The following is a 13,267-nucleotide window of genomic DNA, read 5'->3' on the forward strand; positions in this document are numbered from 1 at the left end:
GCTTGGACTACTGAGGGAGCAAACGGACACGCTCCGGCGCCTTGTGGATGTTCTGCAGGAACGGAGGCAGGAGGACAGAGCCCCGCTGCAGTCTATCTCTAACCGCCCTTCCCCGCCACCAAGTCCCATACCCCCCTCACCCAAAGTCCAAAGAAGGAGGGGTGGCAGAGTCCGTGCTAACTCTCACTCCACCCCTGCAGAGAGCTCAAGTAGTAGAAGGCTCTCATTCCCCAAAATTTGACAAGTTCTTTCCTTCCTGCCTCACACAAGCCCCCGTCCAAGTTTCACCTCCCAGTTCCATGTGTAGTTGATAATAAAAAATACGTTTCTCTTAATTACTGTTTCCATCATGTTCTTTTGGAGGAGGGGGGGAAGGGGGTTGGTAATTGGACAGGACAGTCACCTTTGGCAGGGTACATAGGCGGGGGCAGGTCCAGCAGCAGGGCACATACACAGTGCAGTGACTAGTTACCCTGGTCAGTCTGGGAGGTGGTTTTCATGTTATGTGGTGGGGGGTGGGTTGCTCTGTGACTTTGTGGCGGGGGAGGGCAGTTACAGATCTTAAGCGGCGGTCCTTATCCTGGATCACAGAGCCACGCAGCAGGGGATCTGTAACCGTCCTCCCCCCGCCACAAAGTCACATCGCCCCCCCATTCATTCTTCCACTCTACTCTGCTCTGGTTAGGCCTCAGCTGGAGTATTGTGTCCAGTTCTGGGCGCCGCATTTTAAAAAAGATGTGGAGAAACTGGAAAGGGTCCAAAGAAGAGCAACAAGAATGATTAAAAGTCTTGAGAACATGACCTATGAAGGAAGGCTGAAAGAATTGGGTTTGTTTAGTTTGGAAAAGAGAAGACTGAGAGGGGACATGATAGCAGTTTTCAGGTATATAAAAGGGTGTCATAAGGAGGAGGGAGAGAACTTGTTCACCTTAGCCTCTAAGGATAGAACCAGAAACAATGGGTTTAAACTGCAGCAAGGGAGGTCTAGATTGGACATTAGGAAAAAGTTCCTAACTGTCAGGGTGGTTAAACACTGGAACAAATTGCCTAGGGAGGTTGTGGAATCTCCGTCTCTGGAGATATTTAAGAGTAGGTTAGATAAATGTCTATTAGGGATGGTCTAGGCAGTATTTGGTCCTGCCATACGGGCAGGGGACTGAACTCGATGACCTCTCGAGGTCCCTTCCAGTCCTAGAATCTATGAATCTATGAATAACCCTGATATTCTATGATTCCATGATGCGTAACAAATATACAAATAAGGTCTGGCTCATTCCATCTTTATCTCATCTCACCATTAGATGGCAGCATAGAGCTCATTCCCTATTCCTACCTTTATATAACCCCAGATGAAGGGGAAGTGCGGGCTAGAATTAGCCCAGCTCTCCCTGAGTAGAGGCACTGCCAGCTGGGGCAGAGGCAGGCGAGGGACCATGGCTGGCTTTAATGTCCGCAGCGTTCTGGTGACTGGGGCCAATCGGGGAATCGGCCTGGAGCTCATCAAACAGTTTCTGGAGAAATCAAACCCACCGGAGTGGGTCTTTGCGACCTGCCGGGACCCGGAGGGAGAGCGAGCGCAGGTGAGAGCGGGGCGAGGTGAGATGGAGTTAGCTGTGCATGGTGGTGGGGAGGGAGGGGAATCTGAAGACACCTTCGGCTCCGAGAGCAACGTGCCGGAGGAGGAGGGGATTGCAGACACAGCTCCAGCCTGAGGGTTGTAGCTACACCCGAGCTAGCTTTACCAGAGGTAGCTCGAGTACCGGAGCAGTGAGGATGCGGTAGCACAGGCTGGCCCTTGAGTAATTCCCCAGGTGTTCCGGGCCGGCTTGTACAGCGTATACCTGGTGTGATTGTGGTGTAAACATACCCAGTACTGCCGGCCTCAAGAGAGACAAAATCATGCGTCCGACCCTCAAAATCATGAACCTTTTTACAAAATCAGTTTTTTAGTCTGTCTTGTGACTTTGTAACTCCCTCTATTCCTCTGTCAACGTGCGCGTGGATCATTTTGGGTGGAAAAGTCTATCTTTAATGTGCACAAAATGCACGGCACTCCCTTACTGCTCCGATGGCAACTCCACTCCCCTTCTTCACACAGGGGAACGGCCATCCATTTCCTATGGCTGTGCTGAACCAGCAGCAGCACTTCTCTGCTCAGGCCTCCCCGGCACCACTTCCCTGACTCCCCCCTCCCTTGTCTGCCCCTGCCCCAGACCCTCTGTCTGCTCTAGGGCCATGCTTACATAGAGGCAGGGCTGCTCTATGTCCTCAGCCCCCAGGCTCTTGCACTGAGCTCTGCCCACAGGCCCACCCTGGAAAACTGCAGAATCAGCGTTGCTTCTTGTGTCATTGCCAAAATCCTCCCTCACAACCAGTTCATGAGAGCTGGCAACACTGCCACACTGCCTTCCCCTGGCTCCTGTGCGAGGACTCCCCTTCCCCACAACTGCCCCATGGTAGGGGAGCTGCCCCCCAACCCCATCCCTGTCTCTGCACCACTCCGCCTCACTCCTGCCCCCCATTCCCATATCATTCCTAAACCTGCTTCCTGCCCCCAGTGCCCTGCTCCTCTCCAGTGTCCTCATTCACAATGTCCCGGCTGCTCCTCGCAGTCCCTGTGCCCTGACCAGCCCCCGGCGTCACAGACTCCCAGAGTCCATGGAGGGAGAGGGCAGGGAGCACAGGTGCGTTACTGACAGGGAAATGGTTTGTGTCCCTGCCTCGATCGCACTGAGTTAGATGATGGTGTTTTCGATGCTCAGGAGACAGACAGACGCCTCCTACAGACCCAGAAAGCCAGAGCTGGATGCTGCACGTGGGGGCTTTGCAGAGTCAAAGCAATAAGATATTGATTCAGCCCCAGGTAGCAGCAGGGAGCTAGACGCTGCCCAGCCTGGCCATCGCCCAGGGGTGGCAGCTCTGTCAATAATCATCGACTTTATTGTTTTCCAGCAATTGAAGAACTTGGTGTCCAGGCATCCAAACCTGGTGATCATTGCATTAGGTGGGTGCCCTGCCCTGGTCCCAGAGTTGAGGTTCCCTTGCTCAGGGTCATGTTGTTCCCCATTCCCTGTCCCCCTCCATATCCCTGTTCCCTGCCCTCCAGAGCTCAGTGGGGAGAACAGGACCAGAGTCAATAATCACTCGAAGCCCATTGACTCCTTACCCAGCCCCAGAGAAGCTGGGTGTGAGTGGGGAGCCCTGCAGCGGTCAGATAGCCCTGGGTGGGCTGGAAAAGCCCCAGGGCCACCATGTGCCAGGCCCCTCGTGTGACAGTCACTCCTGGGCAGCTCTGTCATGCATTCCCACCTCCGGGACGGAGCCTCATGCATCCAGCTGATCAGTTCTCTCACCTAGAATGAATTCAAAAATAGTTTTAGATTATTCCAGTTCTTTGTCCAATTTAGATCACCTACACACATCTGAAGTATTCACTAATCACAATACATTTAGGTTTTTTTAAACCTACTAAGATTGTCCAAATAACTCATAATTATTTTTTATTATCATTATCCTTTCCTATTGTTGCCCCACTACAACTCCACTTCTCTGGACCCAGCAGCAACTTTCCCCCCCCAACTTCCATCCCCTCTCCTACCTCTCACTCCCACTGGAAGAAGCCCCCCGGCGCCTGGGTGAGGGGTGTGCTATGGGGTGACATGAGGGAGGAGGAACCACGCCCCTGAACCCGCTGCTGTGTCTCTATAGAAGCTACAGACCCAGCCAGCATCAGGGCGGCAGCAGCCAGAGTCGAGGAGCATCTGAAAGACTCGGGGCTGAATCTGTTGATAAACAACGCTGGGATAGCGAGGCTGAACACACTAGAGTCTGAGACACCAGAGGACATGTCCCTGGTGTACGCAACCAACGTGACGGGGCCCCTGCTGGTGAGCCAGGTAAGGGCCCTGACAGAGGGCAGGTCGCTGGCTGCACTGGGGTTTGAGACAATTCCCTTCCCTTTGGCTCTGGTTACGGGATCAATGAGCCAATCCGGGCAGGGCCCTCAGGTGGGGGAAGTTCCCATCCCACCTGAGAAATGGACCTGTAGGCCCAGATCAACAAGTGGCCTAGGTGTTGTGACGCTCCCGAGAGAGCCAGGGGAAGAGCGATGCGATTCACAGACCCAGGTACATTATAAGAACGGCCACACTGGGGCCCCTAGGAGCCTGTCTCACTTAGGGGCGCAGGGAACTTTTCCAGCAGAAATTCAGGCTCCCACAGGACGAGGTGGTGATAGTTTCCAGTGTATCCTTGCTACGTGACAAATAGTCCCCAGTGGAATCATTAGCAAGGGTGATGGAAAGGGGGTTGTCGGGGGCAGGAGTCCTTCCTGTGCCAATTGCATCTATTGCTGGTTAGCTTCAGTCTCATGTTCCCTGGTGTCTCTGGACCCTTCTCCATCTTCCTCTCCCTTCCCAGCAGCAGCCCAGCCTTCCTAAGGTGCGATTCACAGGACAGGCTAACTTTGCTGTGAAGTGAGTGCAGTGTGTGCTGAGCTGCAGCTCTGCGAGGGCACCAGCTGCTTTCTCTATCGCTCCCCAGCAGTGGCGGCTGCCTGGGCCCGGGGATGGCCCGGCCGAGCCGAGAACCTGTCTCAGCTGCAAGGGCAGCTCTCGGGACTCACTCTGAATCTCTGCTCCCGGACCCTTGGGAGCTCGTCCTCGGTTTCTTGGCTGAGAGGCAGGGGAAGAAAGGGATCTGTGTCAGGAGCACAGGGCAGTGTGAGGCGGGGACGCCCGGGCTGTCAGGCTGATGGGGCTGTTAGAGCCATTGCAGCAGGCAGGGTTTGTGTACCCGGAATGGCAGCTGGTCTAGCCGACCCTTGGCTGGAATGGGGTGAGAGGAGACTCGGCAATGGCTCTCCCCCGGCACTGACTCTCCTTGGCTGTCATAAGGGGTGTAGAGGTATGAGAGTGGGGGCGTGCGTCACATTTGGGTCCATGGGGCAGAATGGCCAAGCCTGGCTGCTCTGAGGTCTTTGTGCTCCATTCCCTTCCCTTCCAAATCAAACCATTTCACATAAGTTCAGCATCTCACTTATGACCTTTTCCCCAGCCCAGGGTCTGCTGCAGGGACCTGGCTACCCCTACAGGATTCCTGTCCACAACTCATGTGCCTGGGCCTCCAGCCGACCCTCTCTGCTCTCTTCTCCTTCCCAGCCTGCTCCCAGCAACACTGCACTCCCAACCCTAGCCTGAGTCACACATGAACCAGGCGCTCTCACGCTAATTAAGTATTGCTGGATCCAGTGAGGACCAAAGAATCATAGAATATCAGGGTTGGAAGAGATCTCAGGAGCTCATCTAGTCCCACCCCCTGCTCAAAGCAGGACCAATCCCCAACTAAATCATCCCACCCAGGGCTTTGTCAAGCCGGGTCTTAAAAACATCTAAGGATGGAGATTCCACCACCTCCCTAGGTAACCCATTCCAGTAAGACAAAAACAAACAGCAAAAAAACTTCAGGACCAGACTCCAAAGAGAAACTGCTAAACTCCAGTTCATTTGCAAATTTGACACCATCAGATCAGGATTAAACAAAGACTCTGAATGGCTATCCAGCTACAGAAACAGTTTCTCCTCCCTTGGTGTTCACACCTCAACTGCTAGCAGAGCACCTCACCCTCCCTGATTGAACTAACCTCGTTATCTCCATACTGATTTATACCTGCCTCTGGAAATTTCCATTACTTGCATCTGAAGAAGTGAGGTTCTTACCCAAGAAAGCTTATGCTCCCAATACTTCTGTTAGTCTTAAAGGTGCCACAGGACCCTCTGTTGCTTTCTGCAGACTAAATAACCCCAGTTCACTCAGCCTCTCCTCGTAAGTCATGTGCCCCAGCCGTCCCATCATCCAGATCATTGATGAAGATATTGAACAAAACCGGCCCCTGGGGCACTTCGCTTGATACCAGCTGCCAACTAGGCATCGAGCCAATGATCACTACCTGTTGAGCCCGATGCTCTAGCCAGCTTTCTATCCACCTTATAGTCCATTCATCCAATGCATACATCCCCTCTGGCTTCTGGGCTGGGAACTAGACATTGGCACTGGCAGGTCTCCAGTAACCTGTGTTATTTGTCATGGTTTGAATGATACCCTGGGGACTCCTTTTCCCAGTGAAGCTTGGCGCCCACAGGCGTCAACCCCGTAGCTCCGTTTGGTCATGGCCATGGTTCCCGGCCAATGGGAGCTGCAGAGTTGCACTTGGGCGGGGACAGTTCATGGAGTCTCCCTGGCTCCCCAGGTGCCTAGGTGTTGCAGGAACCTGGTAGCCATTTCTGTCAGCTGTGTGGAAGCCTGGCAAGTAGGGAGCCCTCCGAGCCCCCACTGTGCTGCCGACTGGACTTTTAATGGCCCGGTCGGCAGTGCCAACCAGAGCCACCAGGGTCCCTTTTCAACCGGACGTTCCGGTCACCCGGTCTTCATCCCAGTTTCAGCTGGGCACAGCCCTATCTCCCTGAGGGACTGTCTTTCTGCTTCCCAGCACCTCCTTGCATCCCAACAGCTCCTGTTCTCCTCCCCTCCCCTCTAGCAGCCCCATTCCAGGCACTCGCAGATGGGGATACATACCTCGAACTCCTGGGCGTTGGTGATGGGGCGACAGACCATGGGGTCGCTGCAGGAGCACACGCCACAGCTGGAGGAGTGTGAGGAGCAAGGACAGAGGCCTATGGCAGTTCTCGCCTCTCCCTGCTACAGGCAGGTGGAGGGTCCATGGCTCCCCGGTCCACTCTTACCCGGCCAGGCTCCAGCTTCCAGCCTGGTCCGGGGGCCGGACCTGAGGGAGAAGAGGAAGAGCAGGGGACTGGGCCCATGGCAAAAAGTGAATGAGCCAGACCCGTCCACTTTCAAAAGTGGGAGGGCCACGGCCCCTTGACCCTCTCTGTTCCGGTGCCACTGCCTCACAACCCGGGTTCCTTTCTCCTAAGCTGACCCTGGGGGTGCTCTTTTCTCCCCGTTGTCCAGGCGTTCCTGCCCTTGCTGAAGAAGGCTGCCCAGGGAAGCAACCAGAAAGGGCTGAGCTGTAGCAAGGCAGCCATTGTCAACATGTCCAGCGAGGCTGGCTCCATCCAGAATGTCTTTATCTGGCATGTGGGCCAAGCTATCTCCTATCGCTGCAGCAAGGTACAGGATGTGCTCAGTGTCACTCAGTGCTTTCCCCGTGTTCCCCACCCTCCTGCCCAGCCGTTCTAGCTTCCACCGCTGTGTCGGGTGGGACCAGCTGTTGTTCAGCTGCCGGGAATTCAGATCAGCTCCCGCAGTTCCCCTTCAGAGAGGAACCTTCCACCATGTGTGTATCCCACCAGGGAAATCCTCGTACTGGGAGGCGCATGGGGCTCCTCAGCACTAGACTAGCCAGTCTCAGCACAGACAGGAGAGGGCCACTATAGAGCTATTAATTATAGCCCTTCCTAGAGGCGAATATACCCAGTTGAGAGACTGTCACTAGGTTTAAATCGAGGGGACCAGATCCTCTGTTGTCCCTGGTGAAACCTGGAGGGGGGGGTAGAATCGATGCCACATTTGCACTTCCCTCTGCCCCCCACATCATGCATAACCTAGAGCAGCCTCAGCACTGCTCTAACTTGTACTCAGCTGTCACAGCCCCCCTGAAGCCACACAGTAGCTGTGGCTCATTGAAGTACAGCTACATCCCCTTCCTCATGGCCATGCCCCCGAGAGCACCTTGTTGTCCCCATCGAGCATCAGAGACTGCAGCTCACACCAGGGTCCACACCCCCTTGTCTGTCTCTCCCTTCCTGCCCTCAGGATCTGGGATCATTTCCTGTAGGGCTCATTCCCCTTCCCCATGTGCTGCAGTCTCTGCTCATGGTGTGTCTCCCCCACAGGCTGCTCTGAACATGCTCACCAAGTGCCAATCCTTGGGGTATGGAGGAGACGGGATCCTGAGCATCGCTGTCCATCCTGGCTGGGTGCAGACTAACATGGGGAGCTCACTCTCCCCTGAAGTAGGTGCCTCTCTGGGAGAGGCCAGTTGTAGCCTCATGTCATGGGCAGATGTTCATTGTAGGGGGAATGGTTACGCCGTAACCTGTCACCCCCTCCACTTCCGACCTGTATGGAGGAAAACTGTCGCAATCAGCCTGTCATCGGCTCCCACCTCCTGGGGATTCAGCGCTGTGTCCTGGGCATTGATCCCCCTGCTGCCACTTCCTTGGTTCCTCCGGCTCCTGGCATCGCAAAGCAAACGTCAGCAGAGCTGCTGCCATGGGGAGCTGGGGGAGGTGGGAGCTGGTCGTCATGGGCACCAGCATCAGGAGACAGTGACCTGGGTTGGCCCCTCATGGTTTCGGCTGTCCCCTAGGAGATCCTGGCCTCACCCATGGGCACCTAGCGGCCTGGACCAGCACCTGACCAGATCTGATAGTTTCAGACAAATTTTAAGCCCAACTAGACCCAAACCAATCCAAGAACGTCAAGTGGTTTTGAAACCAGATCCAATCTGAACCTGACACTGCCCCTGAACCTGTGTCTATGCCACTGCTGCCACCTTGTCCTTGGGGCTCGGCCTGGTGGGGGCTTCCCCTTCAAACACCCCGTGCCAGCCACCCATCTCCAGCTGCCTCACGCCCGTGGGGTCAGCATGGCAGTGGCTGTATGCCCTGCTCATGCCAGCCACCTCCGCCTCGCTGTGCAATGTGTGTTGCCGGGGGGACGGGCTGCCAGTAATCAGCACACTCGCTCCACAGCATGCACAGCGCGGTGAGGTGGTGGTGGCCAGCAGAAGCACAGAAATGCAGCCACCACCTCAGCAATCCCATGGCAGGAGAAGGTAACGAGAGACCACCAGACCCCAGCCAGAGTGTGTCAGGTTGTTTTCAGACCCCACCTGACCGAAATCCGACACCCTTCAGGTTCCAGTTTTGTTGCAAGGCTCTAGATCCCTTTCCCTGGGCCACCCCGGAGCCAATCCTGGTCTTTCCTCTGGGCCTCTGGTGTCCTTGGCCGCCCCCAGGGCAAGTTCCTCCCCCTCACTCTCCTTTGCCCCGTGCAGGCCCCGCTGACGGTGGATGCAAGTGTCCGAGGGATCCTGAATGTGCTCTCCGAGAAGGACAACGGGGCCTTTGTGAGCTGGGAAGGGAAAGTTCTTCCCTGGTGAGACGCCTCCTGGCCACGCAGCAGGAGCCCTGGGCCAGGCCATTCCAGTGACCATGCCGTCAGTTGTGCCTGTGTCCTCAATAAATCCACTGTTCTAACGCAGCAGCCCTGCCTGAGCCCTGCCTGGCCTGACAGCCACAGGCTACGCCACAGGTGGGGCTGCCTTGTGGGGCGCAGCTCCATGTGATGGTTTTCACTGGGTAGACCTTCACGGATTCCTCCCACCACAGCCAAAGCCCAGAGCTGGTCTGCGTGGGAAGAGCTGGGGGCAGGCTGGATGGAGAAGGGTGAGTGGGTCACTGGCTGGGAGGGTGGGCTGGGGCTGGTTTTTGTGGCCGCCAGGCGTGGGAAAAATACCAGGTCGTTCAGGTCCCCAGGGTACATCCTGCGGGAGGGTTCCTCTCAGACCATCTGCAGCTGGGTTTCAAGAGTGTCTGGAGGGGACCCAGGAGTTGTTATGGGGTCTCCTTGTCCCACGTCCTGAACCTCTGACTAAGTCACAACCCCCCATCTGGGGAGAGCGTCTGCATGGGGATCCTGCTCCAGCTCCCCACCCAGCATCAGGGGGCAGTGATCTGGGTTGGCCCCTCATGGTTTCAGCTGGATCCAGGGAGATCCTGGCCTCACCCATGGGCACCTAGCGGCCTGGACCAGCACCTGACCAGATCTGATAGTTTCAGACAAATTTTAAGCCCAACTTGACCCGCACCAGTCCGAGAACGTCAAGTTGTTTTGAAACCAGATCCGATCTGAACCTGACACTGCCCCTGAACCTGTGTCTATGCCTCTGCTGCCACCTTGTCCTTGGGGCTCAGCCTGGTGGGGGTTTCCCCTTCAAACACCCCATCCCAGCCACCCATCTCCAGCTGTCTCACTCATAGACTCAGACTCATAGACTTTAAGGTCAGAAGGGACCATTATGATCATCTAGTCTGACCCCTGCACAACGCAGGCCTCAGAATCTCACCTACCCACTCCTATAACAAACCCCTAACCTATGTCCTCCAGCAAGTGACCCGTGCCCTACGTTGCAGAGGAAGGCGAAAAACCTCCAGGGCCTCGGCCAATCTGCCTGGAGGAAAATTCCTTCCCGACCCCAAATATGGCGATCAGCTAAACCCTGAGCACGTGGGCAAGACTCACCACCCAGACACCCAGGACTCACCAGCTTGGAACAGACACCACACTGAGCAGTCACTGCCGCAGGGAAGAGATCCCAGGGAGACCCCACAGGACGTTACACACGCCCCTTCCCCCACACTAGTGCAGTGTATTGAGTTAGCCAGGCTGAGATATACAGGCCGATGCTCTGTAACCTGATCTGAGATGGCCCTACCCCCCAAAACAGCACAGAGGGCATTGGGAAGGGGGCGGCCAGAAGCCTCTGGTTATATCATCTCTTTCTCTTCATGGGGCGAGGGACCCCTTGGGGATGGGAGAGTTCTCCCTGCCTGAGCTCATTGGTTGGGGAAGGGCAGTGCCCTGGGAAGTGGGGGTTGAGAGGTGTCACACTTTCCCTGGGCGTGAGAAGGAGAGCCTGGAGGATCTGCACACACACATGCACACATACACACACACACACACACACAGTGTGGCTCCAGAGGGGTTGGTTTGCTCATGGAGCTTGAGTTGAGTGGGCTCCGGTTGAGTGGGCTTTAAGCACAGGGTGAGACCAGCCAGGAGAGGGAGAGGCACAGGGGTTCTGGAACATGGGGGTCCAAGGTGTGGGGAGAGATAGCTCAGTGGTTTGAGCATTGGTTCGCTAAACCTAGCGTTGTTAGTTCAATCCTGGAGGGAGCCACTTAGGGATCTGGGGCAAAAACAGTACTTGGTCCTGCTAATAAAGGCAGGGGGCTGGACTCAATGACCCTTCAGGGTCCCTTCTAGTTCTATGAGATAGGTATATCTCCATTTATTATTTGCCATGGCCCTCCCATTTTTGGAAGTCCACTTTGTGCTGTGGGCCCTGCCCTCTGTCCCTCTTCTTCCAGCCGAGGCCCTGACCCCTGGCCAGGCCAGAAGCTGGAGCCCGAGCAGCTGTGGGGAGCTGCAGACCCTCCAACTGCCTGGAGTAGAGGGTCCATGGCTACCCACAGCTTCCCAGGCAGCTCTTATCATGGTCCAGTTGCGGCTCTTCGGCCCCAAGCCCCCATCCCCATGCCAGGCTGGAACCAGAGCTGGGTCCAGGTATGAGTGACGCAGGCATCTGAGGGGAGCCGCAGACCCATCACCTACCCTGAGCCTCCCCACCCCAGGCAGGTGGAGGGACCTGATCTCCTCAGCGTGGCTCCAGCTTGGTCAGGGGGCGGGGCCTTGGGAGGAAGAGGGGGAGTAGGGGTGGGGCCATGAGGGGGGCAGGGCCTCGTGACCGCCACTTTTAGGAAGAATCCATCTCCTCTGGAGAGGCACCAACACAAAAGAGAGGGACTTCCCCACAGGCCTACAGGGGGGACTCAGCCCTTCTGGGAGACGAGGGGACCTGCTCTGCACTAGGCGGGAAAGAGCCAAACCAGAGGCGGGAGGGAAGAGGCAATTCTTGAATTAGTCCTAAGTGGAGCACAGGATCTGGTCCGAGGCTAGGTCTACAATATTGGGGGGGGGTGTCGACCTAAGATACGCAACTTCAGCTATGTGAATAGCGTAGCTGAAGTTGCGTATTTTAGGTCGACTTACCTGGCTGTGAGGATGATGGCGAGTCGACCGCTGCCGCGCCGCCATTGACTCCACTTCCGCCTCTTGCCGCGGTGGATTTCTGGAGTCGACGGCAGAGCCATCGGGGATCGATTTTTATCGCGTCTTCACTAGACACAATAAGTCGATCCCCAATAGATCGATTGCTACCCGCCGATTCGGCGGGTAGTGAAGACGTGCCCCAAGAGGTGCATATAGCTGAACTGCTCAGTAGTAGCAACCATAATATAATTTAATTTAACATCCTTTGTGGGGGGAGAGGGGCAGAGGTACAGGCACGAAAGGGAAAAGCCTGCAAGCTGCATGGAAACCTTTTAAAAACGCCATAATAAAGGGTCAGATTAAAAAACATAGTAAGAGAACCAAATATGTGCCACCATGGTACACAGCAAGGTAAAAGAAGTGGTTAGAGGTAAAAAGGCATCCATTCAAAATTTAAGGAGAAATCCTACTCAGAGAAATAGAAAGGAGCATAAACTCTGGCAAGCGAAGTGTAAAAGCAGACATAGCAGGCCAGAGAGAATTTGAAGTGCAACTAGCAAAAGACTCAGAAACTAACAGCAATTTTTTTTAAAAGTACATCAAAAGCAGGAAGCTGCCAAGTAATCAGTGGGACCCCTGGAAGATGAAGATGCTAAAGGAGCACTCAGAGAAGATAAGGCCATCGCAGAGAAGTAAATGAATTCTTTGCATCGGTTGTCACTGCAGAGGATGTGAGGGAGATTCCCACATCTGGTCTTATCTTTTTAAGAGACAAATCTGAAGAACTGCCCCAGATCGAGATTGTGGAAGAAATTGATAAATTATGCAGTAATAAGACATCAGGAAGAGGTGATATTCACCCAAGAGTTCGAAGGAACTCAAATATGAAATTGCATAACTAGTAACTGTGGTATGTAACAGATCATTTAAATCAGCTTCTATATCAGGTGACTGGGGAATAGCTAATTTGACAATTTTTAAAAAAGGCTCCAGAGGGAATCCTGGCAAATACAGGCTGATTAGCCTAACTTCAATACCATGGAAATCGGTTGAAACGATAGTAAAGAACAGAATGATCAGACACAGAGATGAACACGATTTGCTGGAGAATAGTCAACATGGCTTTAGTAAAGGGAAATCATGCCTCACCAATTTTTTAGAATTTTTTGAGGGGATCAACAAGCATGTGGACCAGGGTGATCCAGTGGATGGAGTGTACTTGGAGCGTCCATGACAGGTAGGACCCACAACTGTGCGTCTCCTCACCCTGTGTGGTTTCTAACTGTGCGACCCTACCGCTGTGATCCGGTGGAGGGTGTCAGCGCTGCAGATCCCTGCCTGGAACAACTCCAGTGCCAATGTGCCACAAGCTGCTGAAAGCCACCCCCAGGTGCCCCTTGGAGAGAGGAGAATGAGATCAGCCACTCTGAGTGTCAGCCTGCCCACATTCTGACAGATTAACAGGAGCCTG

General features: G+C 54.8%; 1 protein-coding gene across 2 annotated transcripts; it reads left to right on the forward strand.

Moving 5' to 3' along the window:
- The first annotated feature begins 1,350 nt into the window (after positions 1-1,350).
- LOC128848813 (C-factor-like) lies at positions 1,351-9,235 on the forward strand. 2 transcript variants are annotated; one of them, XM_054048991.1, is made up of 6 exons: positions 1,351-1,580; positions 2,953-3,004; positions 3,709-3,896; positions 6,970-7,128; positions 7,854-7,973; positions 9,020-9,231. In XM_054048991.1, the coding sequence occupies exons 1-6, from the start codon at positions 1,434-1,436 to the stop codon at positions 9,122-9,124; spliced, it is 771 nt and encodes a 256-aa protein (XP_053904966.1). In that variant the 5' UTR covers positions 1,351-1,433; the 3' UTR covers positions 9,125-9,231. The 2 variants fall into 2 exon arrangements, with proteins under 2 accessions (XP_053904966.1, XP_053904967.1); XM_054048992.1 differs by lacking the exon at positions 7,854-7,973 and having other exon boundaries at positions 9,020-9,235.
- The last annotated feature ends 4,032 nt before the right edge of the window (positions 9,236-13,267 follow it).

This window comes from Malaclemys terrapin, chromosome 14 (genome assembly GCF_027887155.1).
Source record: "Malaclemys terrapin pileata isolate rMalTer1 chromosome 14, rMalTer1.hap1, whole genome shotgun sequence".
NCBI lineage: Eukaryota > Metazoa > Chordata > Testudines > Emydidae > Malaclemys > Malaclemys terrapin.